General features: G+C 56.5%; 2 protein-coding genes across 5 annotated transcripts in view; one reads left to right on the forward strand and one right to left on the reverse strand.

Moving 5' to 3' along the window:
- The window catches only part of TSPAN31 (tetraspanin 31), a 2,942-nt gene extending 598 nt beyond the window's left edge, over positions 1-2,344 (reverse strand). The window contains exons 1-5 of one of the 2 annotated variants that reach the window (XM_007467634.1): positions 2,009-2,344; positions 1,300-1,467; positions 949-1,029; positions 521-652; positions 88-201 (exon numbers count right to left, since the gene is read on the reverse strand). In XM_007467634.1, the coding sequence (XP_007467696.1) occupies positions 88-201; positions 521-652; positions 949-1,029; positions 1,300-1,467; positions 2,009-2,071 (558 nt within the window). In that variant the 5' untranslated portion in view covers positions 2,072-2,344. Of the gene's footprint in view, positions 1-87; positions 202-520; positions 653-948; positions 1,030-1,299; positions 1,468-1,994 lie in introns of both variants that reach the window. The other variant, XM_007467635.1, reaches the window with a different exon arrangement.
- A 2,224-nt stretch (positions 2,345-4,568) lies between these two features.
- Positions 4,569-19,978, forward strand: AGAP2 (ArfGAP with GTPase domain, ankyrin repeat and PH domain 2). 3 transcript variants are annotated; one of them, XM_007467636.1, is made up of 19 exons: positions 8,482-9,652; positions 11,322-11,380; positions 12,017-12,104; positions 12,291-12,376; positions 12,524-12,671; positions 13,670-13,804; positions 14,116-14,225; positions 14,643-14,801; positions 14,963-15,049; positions 15,133-15,237; positions 15,675-15,837; positions 16,021-16,140; positions 16,874-17,002; positions 17,959-18,018; positions 18,252-18,400; positions 18,502-18,592; positions 18,709-18,931; positions 19,060-19,315; positions 19,495-19,862. In XM_007467636.1, exons 1-19 carry the CDS (start codon positions 8,482-8,484, stop codon positions 19,735-19,737), a joined length of 3,582 nt encoding a protein of 1,193 aa, XP_007467698.1. In that variant the 3' UTR covers positions 19,738-19,862. The 3 variants fall into 3 exon arrangements, with proteins under 3 accessions (XP_007467700.1, XP_007467698.1, XP_007467699.1); XM_007467637.1 differs by having other exon boundaries at positions 9,405-9,652; positions 16,024-16,140; positions 19,495-19,973; XM_007467638.1 differs by lacking the exons at positions 8,482-9,652; positions 17,959-18,018 and adding an exon at positions 4,569-4,787 and having other exon boundaries at positions 19,495-19,978.
- The last annotated feature ends 683 nt before the right edge of the window (positions 19,979-20,661 follow it).

Raw genomic sequence — 20,661 nt, forward strand, 5'->3', positions numbered from 1 at the left:
GGGAAAGAGATAAGCACCAATTCTGAATCTCTGGGGCTAAGACTTAGAGATGTAGAGAAAGGACATAAGGGAATTAGAGAACGTTACCTCTGTAAAGCTAAAGAAGAGCCCAACACCCCCCAGGATTTTCAGGGCTTCATCTGAATGCTTCAGAAACTTTTCTCCACACATCTGGCACGTGGGGCTCCGGCTCTTGCAGATCTGAGGATAAAACACACGTCTGTATGTTTGGAGGATGCAGAATTGCTACAGTGCTCTATCCTAATACCTATGGTGAATGACCCTCAAAATTATCCTCCAGTTCCTGATCAGTACCCTACAGACTGGAATCTCACTTGGCTAATTCTCTAGTGTCTGTATGCACTCCACCACTCCCACCAGCACACAGCCCCAATACAAGTGAGCTACTAGAGAGAGGCAATCACATTCAAACTCACATCTGCCAATTTGGGCATTGGCCTTACCCAGTGTCAGTCCATTCCCACCCTGGCACCCTGCACCCTTTCCCACACCAACTCACTGCAGTGCAGAAAGCATAATCTTGTTGGTCCAGGGTTGTGAGGTTGAACAGGCCACAGCAATCAAAACTTCTTTCCAGTTCATCCCGGGTCTTGTTGCTCATGACCGACCAAGAAGCATTGATGACATCTGTCTGGAGGGTATAGGCAGAAGAAAATTATTTGCTGCTAACCTTAAGAATCCCCTACATCCTGATCCCAGTTCGAGTAAAGGGAGTTAACATCCTTCAGAAGCAAAGGTGCAGACACAATGATAACTATCCACTTCCTCTGGATCATCCTCATGGACAATTAGCCAGACATCCCAGAGGAAGCAAATGGCTCCAGATTCTGGAAGTGGACCTAAGAATGACCTTTGGGGCCAGACTGAGAGTAGAGTTAGAGGTTAGAGGCGGAAAAAAATCAAGTACTTGAAAGGGCACCCTCTTACCTGTTTGCTTAGGTTAATAGCCAGACATGAGCAAGAGATTCCAAACTGGAAGATGAAGACCAAACCAAGGATGATCATGTACTGAGAGGAAGAGTTATGGAAAAAAAAAAAAGTCCTAGATTCTTTTATGTTCCACCTATAATAACTATCTGATCTAGTCATAGAACTTATAAAATTATGTCAGTTGAAAACAATAAAATCATCAGCTTCTGTTTCATAGAGTATGGTATAAGGGAGGGCAAGGAGACATATCCCCAAGATCCCTGAGGTCTCCTACCCTTGTCACTAACTTCCTAGCTGACTCGGCCCTCCCAAGAGCCCCAGTGCCCCCATCACTTCAGGTCAGGATACAAAGAACAGCAGTACTTGGTGGTGGTTGACGGCACCCACCAGTCCAGCCACCGCGATGAGAAGAAGGAAGACTCCCACAGCCATGACTCCTCCGATGATGTGGATGCTGGACACCAGATCCAGGCCCTTAGCCCAAGCAGCCACTCCAATGAGCAACAAGCCTACCAGCTACGGGAAACAGAGCAGGTACATCTCAAAGAATTCTAGTTTGCACCACAGCCAAAGGCCAAGGCGGGGAAGGGGGCGGGGCCCGGGGGTTGGACAAAAAAGAACTGAGTTTTTGTGTGAATGAAGGAGAGGAGGTGCTACTATCAGGGCCGGGAGAATCCCTGGGCGTTCCTCCCATCAGAGGTCAGAACGGCTGGGATAGGGGTGGGAGATGGCAGGGATAGCAGAGTCTATGAATATAAAATAGAACATTTAGCTTCATCCATCACTTCTATTTGGGAGAAACTTAAGTTCACAAGAGGGAGGGCTGGGCCTTTATGGCCACAGCCTTCAGTGCATTACCCCCACCCCCAGACAAACCCTCTGATCACCGGAAGTCTCCCCTCATCCCACGGAAGTCCCCAGGAATTCCCTCTTCGCCGGAAGTTCCCGGGAATCTTCCCGGAATCCCCAGTACACCCCTCTCCCCATCGGAAGTACCCTAGAGATTCTCCCTGCTCGCTTCTCCGACCTGAAGCTTTCCCCACCTCCAAAACCTCACCATGTAGACTACGTTGAGCGCGCACAGCGCATTCTTGGAGCAGGCAAAGCCTCCGCAAACCATCTCCCCAGCTTTGGGGACCCAAGTGGTCCCAAGGACTTGGGGGGAGGGTCGTGGGTACCGTCTTCTTGGACCCCGACAGCTTCTGTCTCTTTAAATCGAGTCCAGCCAAACCCAATCCTCTGCGCCTGCACCGTCCCACCCCTGCCTTTGCATTGGCGAAACTCGGGGCTAATCCAGGACGTCGATGGCCTGAGTGCCAATCAATCTGCATTGCGTCACTGAACCGCCTGCCGGCCCCTCCTTTAGGTTCTTTATTGGATGAAACTTAAAACTCGGGGCAGGGCTTCCAGAGATTCTCAAAGTGACCGGAGCCTAAACTTCAAAACCCCGGATTGAAAACAGAGCTTTCTGTGGTGGCAGCTGGAAGAGGTCTTATCCGAGGGAGGAGGCTCTAGAGAAACTCCGGTGAAGAGAGAGAAGATACCGGTGAAGAGAGAGAAGGTGCCGCTTCGAGGGCCGGGTGAAAGGGCTCCTCCCCTCAAGGGAGTGCCCTCCCGCCCCTTTCCCCTTCTGCAGTGACTTCATGATGACGCCCTCGTTCGCTGCTATTGCGTCACACTCTGGAACACCCAGAGAAACAAAATATTGAGCTATTTACCCCGTCTACAGAGGCCCCGGGTTGGGCACAGCGATACCTAGCAAATACATGTTTGCAAGTGCGTCCACTGGTACACATAGTCTGTTTCATATCCCCTCCTAACGGGGTGTGAACATGCTAGAAATTCAATATGAAAAACAGCAGCCTCGGGCCGGCGCATTCCTGTATGTGACAAAGCCACAGGTACAGACATGAGTGTGCTGGAATCTGCAGAGTACATGCCTGATCCTGGGCGCGTAAAAAAAAAAAAAAGACAAAGGGAGGGGTCTGGAATATGCATAAATATGAGGGGAAGGAGGAGTCCACATTTTCACTAGGCACGGCCATAGTGGTTGATCAATATTTGTTTATTATTAAATAAGTGCTTTGACACACGGCCTTCTTCGTGGGGATGGGAAAGGGCATAGTTCCTCTTTCCCCCAAGAGAAAGAGGCAGTCATAGTAGGAACACAAGTGAAAAACCTCCCTTCAAACCCACAGAATGATTTACATTTGTGCGTACTTAGATTCTATGACTGCGTAAGTGACATCATTTTACCGCTAGAGTCAGACTGCATGGGTTCCAACTTTGCCACTTACTAGCTGTGTAACCTTGGCCAGTTACTTAAGCTTTGGCCTGTGCCTGTTTCCTCATCTGTAAAATGGGGATAAATAACAATACACCTACCTCTTGGGTTGTTGTGAAAATTGAATGAGTTAATATATGTATATAGAATGCTTAGAACAGTACCTGGCACATAGTAAACACTCATTGTTAGTTATTATTGTTCAGGCTATTTTACAGTTTCCCGTGGGTAATCCTAACCCTAATTCTCATCTCCAACTACACATTAATATATTAAAATCCCCTATCCGTCACAAATTAGTATCAGTTAGATAAGCAGGAGAAGAGACATTTGGCAGGGCCAGAAAGGTTTGAGTCCTGAAACAAAATGATTACATCAAACTATCCACTATTTCCCCCCTCACCCACCCCTGCATCTTCATTCTGTCCTTCAATTCCTCATCCACCCTCTTCTCTCTCAGGTCCTAAATCAAGGGCAAGACAGTGGTATTAGGGATAAGGGGAACTGGTTGGCAAGCATCTTAGTTGGGTGGTGTAGTGAAAAGGGTATCAGAACACCTAGATCGGTATCCTTGTGTCACCTCTTACTGGCCTCTCTGAGCTTCAGTTTCCTTTTCTGCAGAATAGGGATAAAAATCCTACCCCTTGGGCCTTTCATGAAGTCTATATGTGTGAGAGTGTGTTGTAAACTATTAAGTGTTATAGATGAGTTAATTATTATGAAACTAATTGAACATGGAGCCTTGTGGTTTTGTCTGATTATAGGTTACTGTCCTCCATAACCTGTTCTCCCTGTACCTACTTGGCCCTTTAAAGCAGGAGGTGGTTGCAGTGGGGAAGCCGACTAAAGAAGCGTTACATTGCAAGAGGTAAGCATGTGAACTCTTTGGATGTGCGGAGTAGTTGGGCAGTACAACTGTAAGCTGGAATGCAGGGCATTAAAGGTGGCAGACCGGGTGTGTATGGATTCCTGTAAGAGTTTGAGACTGAACACAAACCTGTAGGTCATCAAGAGTTTGGGATTGCACCTGGGACCTGGTGTGCCATATTCTCCCAGCACCAACACCCATCTTAATTAGCCACCTCCCACAGGAGGCCCTGGGATGCTTGTTAAGGTCTCTCCATCCACCTGGCTGGGGAATCGTAGCAGGGACCAGCTGGCAGAGCTGATAGGCCAACACTAGAGGGGGTGGGTGGTGTAGGAGGTAGTGCCGACCCAGGCTGTGGGTTTGAAACTCACCAGTCAGGAAGTGAAGTCGACAGACGGAAGGGCAGGCAGGGGAGGGGAGTTCTGGGGCACAGCAGAAGAGGCCTTCTGGGGTTTGGGGGCTGCGGGGCCATGGGCTTCAGGGCCAGAGGTTGCTGTTAGCCCAGCAAGACAGATCTGGGCAACATGAATGCCCAGAGGCAGTTGGCTGTAGCTGCAGTGAGAGCAGAAGTCAGACGACATGAGGTGACCAGGCAGTCTCTAAGCCGCCTCAGGAAGCTGGCAGAGAGGGTGAGCGACCCTGAACTTCGGGACAGCATTCAGGCCTCAGTGGACCGCGTACGAGGTAAGAGAAGGATTTGCTCCCAACTTGGGTGTATTGGGGACCAGCAGGGGCATATAAGGGCTTGCTGGATCATACAGCACTTCCCAATCAGCCACTTTCTAGTCCCCAAGATGGAGCTGGGACTCTGGGGGAAGAATACATTTGGAAAGAATGGAAAAAGACATGGGAGGTATCATTCTTCCTCTTTCCCCAACTCTGATCCTTCTCCCAGGGGATCAAAATACAGGTCACTGCTGAGCTGAACTTGACAATGGAGAAGTGGGTGAGCATGGGGAAGACAGGCTGTGACATACCCGTGGTAGACTTGGACACTGCCTGGGGAGTCCGGGGCAGGAAGCAGTTTGGGGCAGGAGGTTCTGGGACTGGATAATGTGGTCATTCCCAGGACCCATGAAGGGTCAGTGACCTCTTGTTCTCCAGCTGTAGAGAGAACACACACACACACACACACACACACACACACACACACACACACCACAACAGATTGAAATACACCACGCAGAGTATCTCAGGCTCCCAGACATACACTAACGCTCACACAGCATGCTCTGCACAGCCGAAGTGCAAAGAAGTTCCCAGGACTCTCCTTGGTCCCCTCTCCTCCCCGTGCTCCGGTTCCTGTCTGCCGCCCCCCCACACCTTCCGCCCTTCGTCCTTAGTGCCATTAGAGCAAGTGATGACAACACAGGGAGGAAGTGCTGCTATGGCAACACCATCCGCCACATCCTCCTGCCCACCCCAGCCTTCAATCCTGTGGTGGGGCCCTGGCAGGAACAGCTTCTCTCTATCCACAAGGCCCCACCACTAAGGAACTGGTGGAACTGGAGGTCACCTCTGGTCTGGTGTCATCTAATTTGCCCCGAAGCTGCAAAGAGCCAATAAAAGCCGGCTACTTTGCTCATGAAAGGTGTCTGGGAGAAGCACATCCTCCATCATATCCTGGTCTCTTCCAGCCTCTCCATTCTTAGCTGCTTACCTGGGGCTTGGGATGGGGGGATGGGCAAGATACTGTTCTTTCCATCAAGGATACCTCCTGCCAGACCCCTCTGATAGTAGAGGCCATCAGAGCATAACTTGGGGAAGAACCAGTTTGGTTCAGGTTCCTAAGGGAACAGTCTGATTCCCTTCCCATTTCCTTTCTTCCAGCAGTGCCCCTCTCACCTCCTGTCCCCCACCATTTGCCAAGAACTATAGCTGATACCTTCCCTACAGCTGTTGGAAAGGCAGGCCTAGTGGGGAGTGGCCCCATGGGGCCTCCTAGGGAGGAACTCCAAGCTCCACCCCAGTAGGAAAAGAAAAGGGTGGGGGAGGAAAGAGGTTTAGCCAGGTAGAGGAACTCAGTTTAGCTCTAGAGAGGAGGGAGTGAGGAGGGGTGGAGGCTGAACTCTTTGAGAAGACCACTCTTCATAAGTGATTTTTGTTCCACTCTAAGAGTCAGTATTCTGTTCCCATTGAACTTCAAGGAAAACTGAGGCCACCAAAGGAAGGAAGGAGAATTAAGCCAGAATCAGCAAATCTTCACCTTCTCTTTCAAGAAAAGGGTGCTGAAGGGTCTTCTGTTCTGGGGATGGTGTCATCCTGACGCTGCCGTGGGAGGGGGGCTCTGGGAGGGGTGCTGACCTCGGGACAGGTCCGCAGAGTGAAAGGGTACAGGTCTCAGGGAGAACAAAGGGCACCCAGCATCCTGGTACTGCCCCCCCACCTTACCCCCTACCAGGCCGAGCATGCCGCTGGCTTCAGCCTCCGAGAGCCGCCCACGGCAGCACTTATTATAGTCTCCGCTGCGTCAGGAGGGTGGGACGCCAAATTAGGGGAACGCTGAGACTCCCCGAGTCCCAGGGAGGGGTCTCCAAGGCTGAGAGGAGGGCTTGCTTGACGCCCGCCCCACAACTGCCGGTCTCAGCCTCTGTCACCCATCGGCCTACCCCCTTCAACCTTCTCCCTGGGCTGGAGGACAGTAAGCCTTCAACTCCAAGGTCCCTAAAGGGGTGGAGGACACAGAGCAGACGTTTTCCATTCTTTCTGTCGGTCTCCTCTTTAACCTTCTAAAAAAGCCCCACCCCGAAAACCTCAGGAGATTGAATGGAAACCCAGAAGAGGCCTGTACCCTCTGCCTCAACTGAGTGCGGTCTTTATATTGGGGTGCTAAATACCCCACACGTGGGTAACCAGATGTGAAGGTGGTGCCTCCTTTAACCCCAAATCCCCTGGCGGGTGCCCCCGCCCACCATACACACCGATCCTCCTCTCTGCTTATCCCCGCTGTTTCTGAGGCACTCTTGGAGCTACGGTTGCTATGGAGACCGGATGAATTTTGGTATGGGGGGTGGTGTCATCTGTAGACGTATTCCTTCTCCTTCCACCCCGAGCTGGAGTCTTTTGACTCACTTTTCGGCCTGTGTTCCTCGACTCCTCAGATCTTTCCCCTGCTGAGGCACCCCCTCCTTCCACCCACCTTGCTAAGTTCCATGTTTGTCCCCATCTCCAGGGAACACTTTCCAAGTTCACTTTGGGACAGTTAGGCTCAAGTGCGGCCCAGTCAATGCACCGCGTATGGAGGGTGGGGGTGGGCGAGGGGGCTGGGTCATGGGGAAAGGGACTCGTGCAAGTACCTGGGGGAAACAAGGGGTCCTGGGAAAAGGATTTCAGGGCTCCCCACTTTCCCACATCAGCTTCCCCAGAGTTGGCAGTGAACCCGCATTTGCTCCGTTTTCTCCGAGGATCGTCCACCCATACACCGATCTTTACTCTCGCGCCTAAATGTTATACCCAACAGTAGCGCTCCCTGACCGGGGTGTGCTAAGGGAGGGTGCTGGAGTGTTGGAGTAGGTGAGTCCAAGTTCCAGGAAATCCAGCCCAGGATTTGGGAGGGAAATCCAGTCCTGGATTTTGCACCGCCTTCGCAGACAGCCGTGCTGGGGGAGAGAAGGTGCGGGGGGAGATAGAGTGGGGAGGGGGGCCGGGGGCCGCCTCCTCCTCACTGTGAGGGGAGCGCCCGGACACAGCGCGCATCCGGACCAAGCCGAGCCCCGGCGAGCCCCCCAGACCCTGCGCCCGGATCTCACGCCCCTCCTCTCCTAGACCCCAGACCCGTGGGTGCCCACCCCCTCCGGCTTCCCTCCTTCCTCCCCCGCCGGCGCCTGTATCTCCATCCCCAGCATCCTCCCCGCGCCCCTGCGAATCCCCCGCACGACCAGCCCCATTAGCTTCCCACCCTCCTTGAGACCCCCTCTCCGACCCCCCATCCGCGGCCCCTGCCCCTTGAGTCCCCATCCCCGCCGCCTCCCCCGCACCGGTTCTTCTCCCTAGCCTCGGGTTCCTCTTTTCTGCCCCCTTTTCCTCCCTCTCCCCTCTTTGCCCCTCTACAGTCCTCCCCGCCCTCCCCCGCCCATCTCAGCGCCGCCACCCAGGCCGGGGTGCGGGGTCCGGCGCGCCTCCCTGGAGCAGCACCAAGGTCCCGGGGCTCCAAAGGGGTGGGGGGGCAGGGCGGGGAGCATGGGGAGGGGGCGCCCCGTGTGATGGGAGGGGGGCGCAAGCGGAGGCGGCGGCGGCGGCGGCGACAGCGGAGCCGGGCCGGGGGCTCAGCGGGGTCCGGGGGCTGGGGGCAGCGAACAGGGCGGCCCCATGGCCGGGCCCCCCTGAGGCAGTCCGGGGGAGTCCCCTCCCCTCCCCAGCTCGGGGGTCTCGGGGCCCCATGAGCCGGGGCGCGGGCGCGCTTCAGCGCCGGACAACGACCTACCTCATCTCGCTGACCCTGGTCAAGCTCGAGTCGGTGCCTCCGCCGCCGCCTTCTCCGTCTGCGGCCGCAGCTGGTGCCCCGGGGACCAGAGGTACCGAGACCGGGGATCCTGGTAGCCCCCGAGGCGCGGAGGAGCCGGGCAAGAAGCGGCACGAGCGTCTCTTCCACCGGCAGGATGCGCTGTGGATCAGCACGAGCAGCGCGGGCGCCGGGGGCGCCGAGCCCCCCGCCCTGTCCCCGGCTCCGGCCAGTCCGGCCCGCCCCGTCTCCCCGGCTCCCGGCCGCCGCCTCTCCCTCTGGGCCGCCCCTCCCAGGCCCCCACTCTCCGGGGGGTTGAGTCCCGACCCCAAGCCCGGGGGCGCCCCCACCTCCTCCCGGCGCCCCCTGCTCAGCAGCCCGAGCTGGGGGGGTCCGGAACCCGAAGGCCGGGCGGGCGGCGTCGTCCCCGGTTCTTCCTCCCCGCACCCCGGCACCGGCAGCCGGAGGCTCAAGGTGGCGCCTCCTCCGCCGGCTCCCAAGCCTTGCAAGACCGTGACCACCAGTGGCGCCAAAGCCGGCGGGGGCAAGGGCACCGGTAGCCGCCTGTCATGGCCCGAAAGCGAGGGCAAGCCCAGGGTCAAGGGGTCAAAGAGCAGCACCGGGACTGGAGCTTCTGCCGCTGCTGCTGCTGTCACCGCCGCCGCCGCCGGGGGAGGGGGAGCGGCAGCCACGACCGCAGGTGGGGTCGGGGCTGGGCCCGGAGCCCGAGGGAAGTTGTCCCCTCGGAAAGGCAAGAGTAAGACCTTGGACAACAGTGACTTGCACCCGGGACCGCCTGCTGGGTCTCCTCCTCCGCTAACCGTTCCAGCAACCCTGGCTCCAGCCGTTGCTGTCACCGCCGCCTCCGCGCTGCCCACTGGGCCTGCACCTCCAATCACTCTGGAGCCTCCAGCTCCGGGGCTGAAACGGGGCCGGGAGGGGGGCCGAGCATCCACTCGAGATCGCAAGATGCTCAAGTTTATCAGCGGCATCTTTACCAAGAGCACAGGGGGGCCTCCTGGCTCCGGACCTCCTCCCGGACCCCCGGTCCTGTCTTCTGGCAGCGGGTCTAGGGAGCTGCTGGGTGCAGAGCTCCGCGCTTCCCCTAGTGAGTAGGACCAGGGCCTGAGAACAGCGAGGGGAGGGCACCTGAAATGCTCAGCTTGGGGTGGGGGAGCGGTGTGCAGGACTGACTTAGAGAAGCTTCTTTCTTGGGTGGGCGGGTGAACCAGGCTCAATTCTCTGCCAAGGACTGGGGCAAAGGATAAGAAATCCTGGAGAGGGGTGAGTAGGCATTGCGGGACATGAGAGAAGACTTGATTTCAGAGGGACTCAGAAAGCCTCAGAGCTTTCTGGGAAAATAATGCCCTTGGTCAGCGTGGCTGTAGGAAATTGCTCCCAGAGAAGCCCCAGACCCCACTTCCAGCCTCAGCTGGACTCTGGGAGATGGAAACGGGGCTTTGCCTTGCCCAGAGGAACACTGAAGGTGAAAGGGATGAGGAAGCCTCAGTTTCTCCTGAGCACTTGGGGTAGGTGGCATGAGCGTGACCTTGCAGGCAGCTCCTCGCCAGGGACAGGTCTTTTCCTGGGCTGAGAGCAGGCTAGTGAGGCAGCAGGGAGGCAGTGGGTTTCTTTCCAGGCAGTGAAGGCCGATTGGGCAGTACGGGAGTACGTGGAGGCTGGAACATGCTGAATACTTGAATGTGAAGGGAGAGGGGCTCATAGGAAGCCTCACTTCCCCCACCGCCCACCCCAGCCCCCTAGCAGCGTTGAAACCCGCAGGGGACCGACCAGGAGTGACTCAGGGGGGTGGAACTGCTGCAAAGGCAATTCTCACCCCTGGAGACTTGGGAGAGGGTGTGGAGAAAGTAGTGTCTTTTTGCGGGGAGGGGGGTGTCTTTATTTATTTTCTGGAAGAGAGAGGCGAGGGCGTCTTGGTTCAGCTCACACTCCCGGGAGAGGAGGCGGGTCCGAGAGCGCGGGCGGCCCCCGGGGTTTGGCTCTGGTGCGGGTGGGAGCAGATGGCTCCGGATCCCAGAGTTCCCGCCGCAGCTGCGGCGCCCCGGGAACGTCCGGCTAGTGTCAGGCGCGGGGGCTGGACCCGGCGGGCGGAAGGAGCATCCTTCCCTCCCCCGTGCCCCCCATCCCTCCCCAGGCCTGTGGCTTCTCTCGGCCAGGGAGTGGAGCCCTTCCCCACCGTTCTCTTGGAGGGTGCTTGTGGGAAGGGTATGGGAGAGGGAGGTATAGAAAAAATCCAAGCTCCATTTCTTGGGCTGTGGGGAGGGGTCAGGGCCACCGTGCCGTTGACCTTGAAAAGGGGGAAGGATATCCTCACCTCAGTTTCTGTCCTGTGAAATGGAGATTGAGGAAGACCCACTCCCTTCTATGTCCCAGCCCCTCTTCCTGAGATCTGCCCTGAGAATCTGTCAGGCCGGTGGAGAGGACACCTTTTCTCCTTCCAGAGGGAAGAACCCGCCACGGTCAGAGCCTTGGTCCCTCGGTCTGGAGCAGGGACCTACGTTTGGGGATGTGCTTAAAGGGAGATGCCAACCGAAGTATTTTTGTCTTGCTGGCTCCGTTGCTAAGCAACCACTGAGCGGCAGCAACAGCTGTGGGGAGAGTGGCTAGGATGGGAGGACTGGGGACCACTCTCAAACCTAGCCTTTCCACACAGCTCTCCAGCCCAGGCTGGGCAGCTACAAAAGGAGGAGGGCTAGCTGAGGGTTGGGAGCCCTCCTTGGCCTGGAGCATCCCCTCTTACAACTTTTCCGTTACAGAAGCTGTGGTCAACAGCCAGGAATGGACTTTGAGCCGCTCCATTCCTGAACTGCGCCTGGTAGGTAACCCAGTCCCTTGTCTGTATGAAGATTGACCTCCCCCCACCACCCCGCCCGCCACTGAACTCTCAACTCTCTCTCCTTCACCTCTTCCCTTCCCTCTCTGTGAGAATGGGGAGTAGTTTTCCGTTTCTCCTGAGAGTCTACCTTCATGGCACCTTCCTGGGACTTGATACATCCGCACAACCTTTTCTTCTGTAGTCCCCCTTCTTCCTGCTTGTCCATGGTCCTCTTCCAGACTTCTTATTTCTGACATCTCCCCTCTAGCCCTTCATGTTCTGTTGCCTAGAATTGGGTAAAATTTTCCACCTAGTGCCTAGAGCTGTGACATGCCCCCCACCAGACATGCATCTAGTATGTTTCCTAAACAACACAACACCAAAAAAAAAAAAAAGGTACTGAGGTGTTGACATTCTTCAGCTTGTCGTACACTTCCAGCTTGAGATCATTTCTTACACATGCATGGCCTGATCCTCCCAAATGCTCTCTCCTGACTGACTGTCAGCCAGGCCCTGTAGGACCCTGCTTGGATGATTTAACACTGCCAGTCCCTTTGAGTTCTCTGGAGTGTCCAGACTCAATTATCCTCCTTCCTCTTAATTCCTGCAATCTCTGTTCTACAACCTTGTCCTCAGGGTGTGCTGGGTGATGCCAGGAGTGGGAAGTCATCGCTCATCCACCGATTCCTGACCGGTTCATACCAGGTGCTGGAGAAGACAGAGAGTGAGTTCTCAGGAGCCATAGTAAGCTAAGGATTGGGGTCAGGGATCCAGGCAGTGTGATCAATGACTATGCAGGTATGGAGACCAGAGGGAAGAATGAGGCCAGAATAGCTAAAGTACAAGGAGAATGGGGAGGTTTGGTGACTGTGACCTCTGACCACCTACCACATCCAACTCTTCTGGACAGGTGAGCAGCACAAGAAAGAAATGTTAGTGGATGGACAGACTCATCTGGTGTTGATCCGAGAGGAAGCTGGGGCACCTGATACCAAGGTGAGGGATGAGATGATGGGGTAGGTAGGTGGGCTGGGGTCAGCACTAGCCAAAGGAGAGGGCTCTGGTTTCCCAGGTCTCCTTGGGAATAGCATCCAGAGGAGTGGACCTGTCTGACCATCCATTTGCTCCCTCACGCTCCGCAAGTTCTCAGGCTGGGCAGATGCTGTGATCTTCGTCTTCAGCCTGGAGGATGAGAACAGTTTCCAGGCCGTGAGCCGTCTTCATGGGCAGCTGAGCTCCCTTCGGGGGGAGGGACGAGGAGGCCTGGCCCTGGCATTGGTGGGGACACAAGGTAAGGAGGGGCTGGAGAAGTGCTGCTTTCAGGGGAGTTCCTACTGGGTATCACCCAACATAGGTGAGAGCTTGGTAATGTGTGGACACGGCTACTTGGACTTCAGTAACCCTCTGGAAGGAGCCTGGTCTCCAAATAAGAGAGTCATTAAACCAAGCATAAACTTACCAAGGTCTGAGAGAGAAAAGAGGACTCTCCAGGATGGAAGGGACAGCTACAGTGGCAGTCCTCATTCCTCTGAGATGTCACCTACCTTGTGTTTCTCACGCTGCCATTTCCTGATGCCACCACCATGGGAAATACAGAAAATCTCAGGCCCTAGTGTGGCTAGAAAGCCCTCTGCATCTTCCCCTTGCTACAGCTGGGTCAGGCTGACACTTTTCAAAGGAACTTATCTAAAAACAAAGAGAAGACGTAAATGAAATGATGGAGAAAACACAGAGAGGGCCACCAGGCCATCTTTTCCAGCAGAGCCAGGAAAAGCTTCTCCAGTACCCACCGTATGAAGCCGGCAGGACTTTCTGTCTGGATGTCTATCTTGCAGGTGGCTGCTTCCACCTGTCGCTTGCCTCCTCCTTTCTTGCTGCAGATGAACAGTCCACCTGTTATCTGTGGACATTCAACCTCTTCCTGGTTCATATGCCGGGTGTCCTCCCACCCAGCTCAGGGTTCATTGAATTTGCAAGGCTGGGTGACTGTCACTCATGAGTCTCAGCCATTTCAGACCTTATCAGGATGTTTCGTTCACCTCTGGAGTATTCTTTGAAGACAGTCACACAGAGCTAACCCACCCTACTCATGCTGCAGTTGGGCATGTGAGCTGGGCTCAGCATTCACAAAAGGCTTATATGCTCCCATTGCACTGGGTCATAGGAGGGATATTCTCTCATACCCTGTCCTAGTGGTCCCAGTCTAGGACTAGAGCCCAAGAGAAAGGAAAGCAGCAAAGTGGGGATGGGGCCCCCTCATCCAGTCCTCCCCCTTTCTTGTCCCCTTAGACCGGATCAGTGCTTCCTCCCCTCGGGTTGTGGGCGATGCTCGTGCCAGGGCTCTGTGTGCCGATATGAAGCGCTGCAGCTACTATGAGACTTGTGCGACCTATGGGCTCAATGTGGACCGGGTCTTCCAAGAGGGTGAGTGTGGTGATCCCCACATATGTGGGAATCAGGGAGCTGGGGACTAGGATATTCTTAGAGGTCACACATCCAGACCTCTCTCTGTGACAGGAAATTAACCTGCATAGGAGGGAGGTCAGAGAAGGTTTGCTTCATAGCCACAGGTCCTTCTGGACAGGAGGAGCTGGCTAGGCTACAGGTGGCATGAAGGCCACAGTGACAAGGAAGTTGGGACCTATGTTATCTTCTGGGGAGTTCTCAAAGCTGGGTAACGAAAGGGGGTCTTGGGTAAATGCCCTGCTCATTCCTCCTTCTCCCCCTCCCCTCAGTGGCCCAGAAGGTGGTGACCTTGCGCAAACAGCAACAGCTTCTGGCTGCCTGCAAGTCCCTGCCTAGCTCCCCAAGCCACTCAGCTGCTTCCACTCCTGTAGCTGGGCAGGTGAGTTGGAGTTTCAGGGTCCACAGAGGGGCTGGTAGGAATCAGAGGAAGGGCTGGTGATCCAAGGACAGGTACAGAGAACCCAAGGAGGTTGCGGGGGGGCAGATGGAAATGGCAGTGATACCATTTGTCGAAAGTGCATTGGACTGGAAATCAACCAGGCTTGAAACACCATTTGCAGCGTCCTTAAGCAACTCACCCAAACGTCCCAAGGTTGCCAGGAAAATTGTATGGCATAATACTTGTGAAGTCAACCTTTGCAAAATCTAAAGCACTGTGAGGAGTGCTTATTATTAATGATAATACAAATAAATGGTGATGAGATGAAGGAATATCTCAAATTCCTCAGAACTAGATGCGACTGTAGCTTGGTGGTGGGGGCATCTCAACTGTTCTGACCCCTCCATCTGCCTGCAGGCTAGTAACGGCGGCCACACTAGCGATTACTCTTCTTCCCTCCCATCCTCACCCAACGTTGGTCACCGGGAGCTCCGAGCTGAGGCAGCTGCCGTGGCTGGATTGAGCACCCCAGGGTCCCTGCACCGGGCAGCCAAGCGCAGGACCAGCCTTTTTGCGGTATCGGGCATTCTAACCTCCTGTCATCCTGTCCTCTGTTACCTGCCCATCTTCCCTCATCCCTAGACCTCTCTGTTGGGCCTTTCTTCATCTGTCTTCCCTGTCCTTCCGTCAGCATATCCCTCTATCCACCCTCTAACTGATGCCAGTGCCCATTCCAGAATCGTCGGGGCAGTGACTCTGAGAAGCGGAGCTTGGACAGTCGGGGAGAGACGACGGGGAGTGGGCGAGCCATCCCCATCAAACAGGTGGGTGGCCCAGGGACTGGGGGCAGGCTGGAGGTAGGTGCTCTTAACTGGTTTTCTCCCATATGCCTCTTTCCGTTCTCCAGAGCTTCCTACTAAAGCGAAGTGGCAACTCCTTGAACAAAGAATGGAAGAAGAAATATGTGACCCTGTCCAGTAATGGCTTCCTACTCTACCATCCCAGCATTAATGTGAGTGCTAGAGACTGGCTGGGCCACACTGGCTGGCCTTGGATGCACTTCTAGCTCTCCCAGTCTGTGCCTCTGACAAACTCCAACATCGGTTCTGGGAAGCGCTAGTCCTATTCTTCTCAGTTTAGCGAACATCTGCTAGGCACCTACCATGTGCCCATGCAGGAGATGGAAATGTAAATACATCTCCCTAGGACTTGCAGTTCAGTGGGAGAAAATGGAGGAAGGACCTCCACCTGGCCTGCCATTCGGGGATGCTTTCTGGAGGAGACAGTGCTGGGCCCAGTCTCTTGGGCTCATCCCCTAGAGCTCATCCCAACCCAGTCCGCTCCTAGAGCCCCCTCTCCAGCCCTTCTCTAGCCGATATTATTGGCTGCTTCCCAGCACCACTGAGGGCCCCAACCTTCCCTATACTCTCAACCCCTATACTGCTGCAGGATTACATCCACAGTACCCATGGCAAGGAGATGGACTTGCTACGAACAACAGTCAAAGTCCCCGGCAAGCGGCCGCCACGGGCCATCTCTGCTTTTGGCCCCTCAGCCAGCATCAATGGGCTGGTGAAGGACATGAGCACTGTCCAGATGGGGGAAGGCCCTGGTGAGTGGGGCTGATGACAAAGGGGCAGGAGAGGGGCCGGGGCTAGGAAAAGGAGGGGTGGTAGGGAAGAAGGGAATGGGACTGGTTAAGCGGGAAGGTGGGTGATGAAGAGGGACCATGTAAGGAGTGGGGCCCAGAGACTGAGTAGCTCACTGAGGACTTATCTTCTTCCCCTTCTGACAGAAGCCACCACTCCTACCCCAAGCCCCAACCCCAGCCCCAGTTCCCTGCAGCCACCACCAGACCAGACATCTAAGCATCTGCTGAAACCAGACCGGAATCTGGCCCGAGCCCTCAGCACTGGTCAGTGGGGACTCGCCCTCCATCCACTGTCTTCCAGATCTAGGTGGGAGGCAGTGGGAAGTGAAATTGGGGTGGGAGCTTGGAGGCTGAATGCATGAGTGGACACCTTGAGCAACAACTGGGTGCCCAGGCACCCAGCTCAGTCATACCGTGTTTAGCATAATGGCTAAGACAACTGGGTTCTAGAGCTAAGCTGCCTGAACTTGAACTTGAATCCTGGCTTGCCACTTGGGCAAGTTACTTGACCTCTCCACACCTCAGTTTCCTCATCCGTAAGAGGGAGATAATAGTTTCTACCTCAGACAGTTACTTTGAGGCTTATACTGAGAACATTGTGCAGCACATAGCCAGCCATCAATGTTTGGAATGTTTGGAAATATTTATTTTTTAAAAATAGCAAGTAACATTGTAACAAATGGTCCTCACAACAACTTTGTCGGGTCAAGATTATTATCCCCATTTTAGGGATGAAGAAACTGAGGCTCAGAAGATTAAGTGACTTGCTCAAGGTCTCAAGGCCAGTAAGTGGCAGAGCCAGGATCTGAGTACAGGTCTGACTCTAAACCACTCATCTGCCCTCCTCCCCAGGAATGATCAAGGGGGACCTCCTAGAGACGGTTGGCTGAGGAGGGGGACCCTAAAATGCCAAATCTAGTTCAGGGGAGACAGGCTATGGAGAAATCAGGAAATCTATGGAGGGGGCAGCTGAGGCAGCTGTGTCCCCCTCCCTAAGACTGTACCCCATCTGGAGACCTGAGCCCCCTGAGTCGGGAACCCCCTCCTTCTCCCATGGTGAAGAAGCAGAGGAGGAAAAAGTTGACAACACCATCTAAAACTGAAGGCTCGGCTGGGCAGGCTGAAGGTGAGGCCCTGGTGGACAGTTCTACTCCCACCCTGGACCCTCACCCCTAAACTCCAGATCCCTGACCTCACTCCTGCAGGAGGAGGAAAAGTGCCTGAGCTGAGTGCTCGACTATGATTACCAGTCTGCACATTATTTAGTGAAAAGTGGATGGATGCCCCTCAGCCCCTGTCCTTCCTCCCATTCCCCAGCCAATGCCTTTTACCCCAGTAGTCCCCAGCCCGTTCTCAGTGACCCCTCATGTCTGCAGCTCCTGCACCCCTCTTAATGACCCTCTCATTCCTGTTGCTGCCCTCAACTCTGCTTGTCACCCCAGCCCCTGCACCCAGAAGGCCCCACGACCCCCAAGGACTCAGCCCCTGACCTCTGTGTCCCCCACTGACCCCCAGGGACTCAGCCCCTGACCTCTGTGTCCCCCATGACTCCTCAGCTCCTGGGCTCTGACCACCCAGCTCCTGTTCTCAATAACTTCCTGTGATTGCCAAGCTCCCCCAGCAGCCTTTGACTACAGTGATTCCCATTCCTGCCCCTAGTGACTCCCCCCAGATCCTTGAGACTCCTCCTGAACCCCAGGGACCCCTCACCCCAGGCCTGTGAACTCCTGTCCCCTTTCCCCATGTTCACTCAGATGCTGGCCCTCCCTTCCTTTCCCAGAGACCCGGCTCCTCACTGGTCATGATAACCAGTCCCCACCGCCCCTGCTCTCTGCCGGGTGCTCAGATCCGGGTTCCAGATCTGCCTACTCTCATGGCTCTTGGCTTCCGCTCTACTCTGCTCCGGGGCCACTGACTTTAGTTCTGCTTTCTCTCCCCATCTGTCTGTCCTGCTTTGTCTCTGGAACTGTCTGTCACTATCTATCTCTCCATCTCTCCATCTGCCTCTTTTTCTCCTTTCTTCGTCTCTTTCTCTCTTCTGCTCTTCATTCTGTCTCTATCTCCTTCGCTTCGGGAAACCAGCCAAGCGCAAAATGTGGAAACTAAAATCCTTTGGTAGTTTAAGAAATATTTATAAAGCAGGTAACAAGTGGGGAGCTGGGTGGGGCGCCCAGCTGGGGTGCAGCGGGGCGGGGGTGCTCCTGCCTTCCCCTGCATGTGCTCGGGCTTCCTGCTCTCCCCCACCCTCTGCTTCCCCAGTGACTCTGCCCCACTCCCAGGGACTTGGGATGGATATCAGGGAGGAAGAGGGTTTGGGGAAGGCAGCTCCTGTTTGAATTCTGTCCCTCATGACCCCATCCCATCCCCCCACCCAGAGGAAAACTTCGAGTTCCTGATCGTGTCCAGCACTGGTCAGACGTGGCACTTTGAGGCAGCCAGTTTTGAGGAGCGGGACGCCTGGGTTCAGGCCATCGAAAGTCAGATTCTAGCCAGTCTGCAATGCTGTGAGAGCAGCAAGGTCAAGGTAATGGGTCGGGGGTCGGGTGGAGAGCAGAGGTGAGTGTCTGAGGAGTCCGGATAAGGGCTCAGAGGGAGAGTCAGTACTAAACCCAACCCTTCCTGCAGCTGCGCACAGATAGCCAAAGCGAAGCCGTGGCCATCCAGGCGATCCGGAACGCCAAGGGGAACTCTATCTGCGTGGACTGCGGGGCCCCCAGTGAGCGCAAGGGAGCAGTGGAGGGACCTGGGAGGGAGTGTGGTTCGCTGGAATTGATGAATGCTGGGGTGCCCGTGCTGCTCGGCCAGGAGCTGACTCCTGCATTCCGTCCCCAGACCCCACGTGGGCCAGCTTGAACTTGGGCGCACTCATCTGCATCGAGTGTTCTGGCATTCACCGGAACCTGGGCACACACCTGTCCCGCGTTCGCTCGCTCGACTTGGACGACTGGCCGCGGGAGCTGACCCTGGTGCTGACAGCCATTGGCAACGACATGGCCAATCGCGTGTGGGAGAGTGACACGCGGGGCCGTGCCAAACCCACGCGGGACTCTTCGCGGTATGCGTGCAGGAGAGGGGTAGGGGAGACTTAGGGTGTGCGGCTCCCGAGACGGTCCCCTGGGTAGGGAGCAGAGGTCCTGGGGGCGGGGTCCCTAGAGCCCTTCCCGTTGATCCCTGGTCCTGCAGGGAGGAGCGGGAGTCATGGATTCGCGCCAAGTACGAGCAGCTGCTGTTTCTGGCGCCGCTGGGCACTTCCGAGGAGCCGCTGGGCTGCCAGCTGTGGGCCGCGGTGCAGGCCCAGGACGTGGCCGCCGTTCTCCTGCTTCTGGCCCATGCGCGACACGGGCCGCTAGACACCAGCCCAGAGGACCCGCAGCTTCGCTCCCCACTTCACCTGGCGGCCGAGCTCGCCCACGTCGTCATCACGCAACTGCTGCTATGGGTACGTGAGCGGGGAGATGGTAAAGGGGTCTCTGAGGGCTCCGTCTGGCAAACAGCCAGGCGCGGGAGAGCCCGAGGGCCCCAAAGGGACCCTGGAAGTGGGCCCGGCGATCCCGTGAAGCCGGCGGGCGGGGTTTGGCCCCTGGGACGCTCCGTAACGCGGCCGTCTCCGCCCTTTAGTACGGTGCCGACGTGTCCGCCCGCGACGCGCAGGGCCGCACGGCGCTGTTCTACGCCCGCCAGGCTGGCAGCCAGCTGTGCGCCGACATCCTTCTCCAGCACGGCTGCCCGGGTGAGGGCGGCAGCACAGCCACCACCCCCAGCGCGGCCACCACCCCCAGCATTACCGCCACGCCCAGCCCCCGTCGCCGGAGCAGCGCCGCCAGCGTAGGCCGAGCCGACGCCCCCGTCGCGCTGGTATAGTTGCGCCGCCGGAGAGACACCCCCTACCCCACCACGGACCGGGCACGACCATACTGGGTGGACCGCTGGACAGATGCACCCACTCACCTCTCCAATCCGCACCCCGTCCCATGGGAGCACTTCTTACCCCCACCCAAGAGGGCACAGCCCCCACGCCTCCCAGAAGACACAAACTCACCTCCCTCTCCCCAACGAGGCATGGAGACCCCTTCTTGACACGCCCCCTCTCCACTGTTTGCACCCTCGGATTGCTCTGGGTCTACTCTCTGGGTGTTGGCGGGAGGGGACGCCCCCGTCGCTGTCCCTGCTCCTGGCCGTTTGGATGTGCCCGCTCGCGCCCCCTGCGGGTGGGGGAAAAGACCCAGTCCTGCCCGTGCTCGACAGTCCCACGGCGCGCGAGCACTTACCCAGGCTGGCTCCTGGGGCGACGCCACGCCACAGGGAGGGGTTAGTAAGTGGGAGGGCTAGCCCTGGGACTTGGGGCCAATAAGGGGGACCCTACCCCTTCCATACTAATCTCACTGCCCAGTGAAGGGGGAAGGGCAGCGAGGGGCAGGACCCCTGCTGCCCATGGGGGTAGGGGGTCCCCAACCCTTTCCGTGAAAGGGACCATGAGGAGTGGAAATCAGGACGTTCCCCCCCACATCCACCCATGGATGGAAGCTAGAGGGTCGGGGGAGCCTAAAGCCTGGGTCCCTCCTCACTACCATTTCGGGAGGGAGAAGGGATGGAGCAGGAGCGGGCTAAGGGGGACTTGGGAGGGGCCTTGTAATTTATTGCTTTGTTCCCCAACGAGGGGGCGGGGGCGGGCAGGGCTTGGGGAGGGCGTTTGGGGGTAGGGGAAGCCAAGGGTGGGCAGAGGGTGGGGTGGGGTGGGGTGCTCTCGGGTTGTGAGTGTCTGTGACCGTGACTGCGTACCTGTGA

Source organism: Lipotes vexillifer, unplaced genomic scaffold (genome assembly GCF_000442215.2).
Source record: "Lipotes vexillifer unplaced genomic scaffold, Lipotes_vexillifer_v1.1 scaffold387, whole genome shotgun sequence".
NCBI classification, from domain to species: Eukaryota; Metazoa; Chordata; class Mammalia; order Artiodactyla; family Lipotidae; genus Lipotes; species Lipotes vexillifer.

Excerpts from the sequence above, each read along its gene's own strand:
- AGAP2 (XM_007467636.1), top strand. The coding sequence starts at position 8,482 with ATGAGCCGGGGCGCGGGCGCGCTTCAGCGCCGGACAACGACCTACCTC. Across the intron at positions 15,050-15,132 it reads GAGCCATCCCCATCAAACAG|AGCTTCCTACTAAAGCGAAG; the intron begins GTGGGTGGCCCA and ends TCCGTTCTCCAG. Across the intron at positions 19,316-19,494 it reads TCACGCAACTGCTGCTATGG|TACGGTGCCGACGTGTCCGC; the intron begins GTACGTGAGCGG and ends TCCGCCCTTTAG.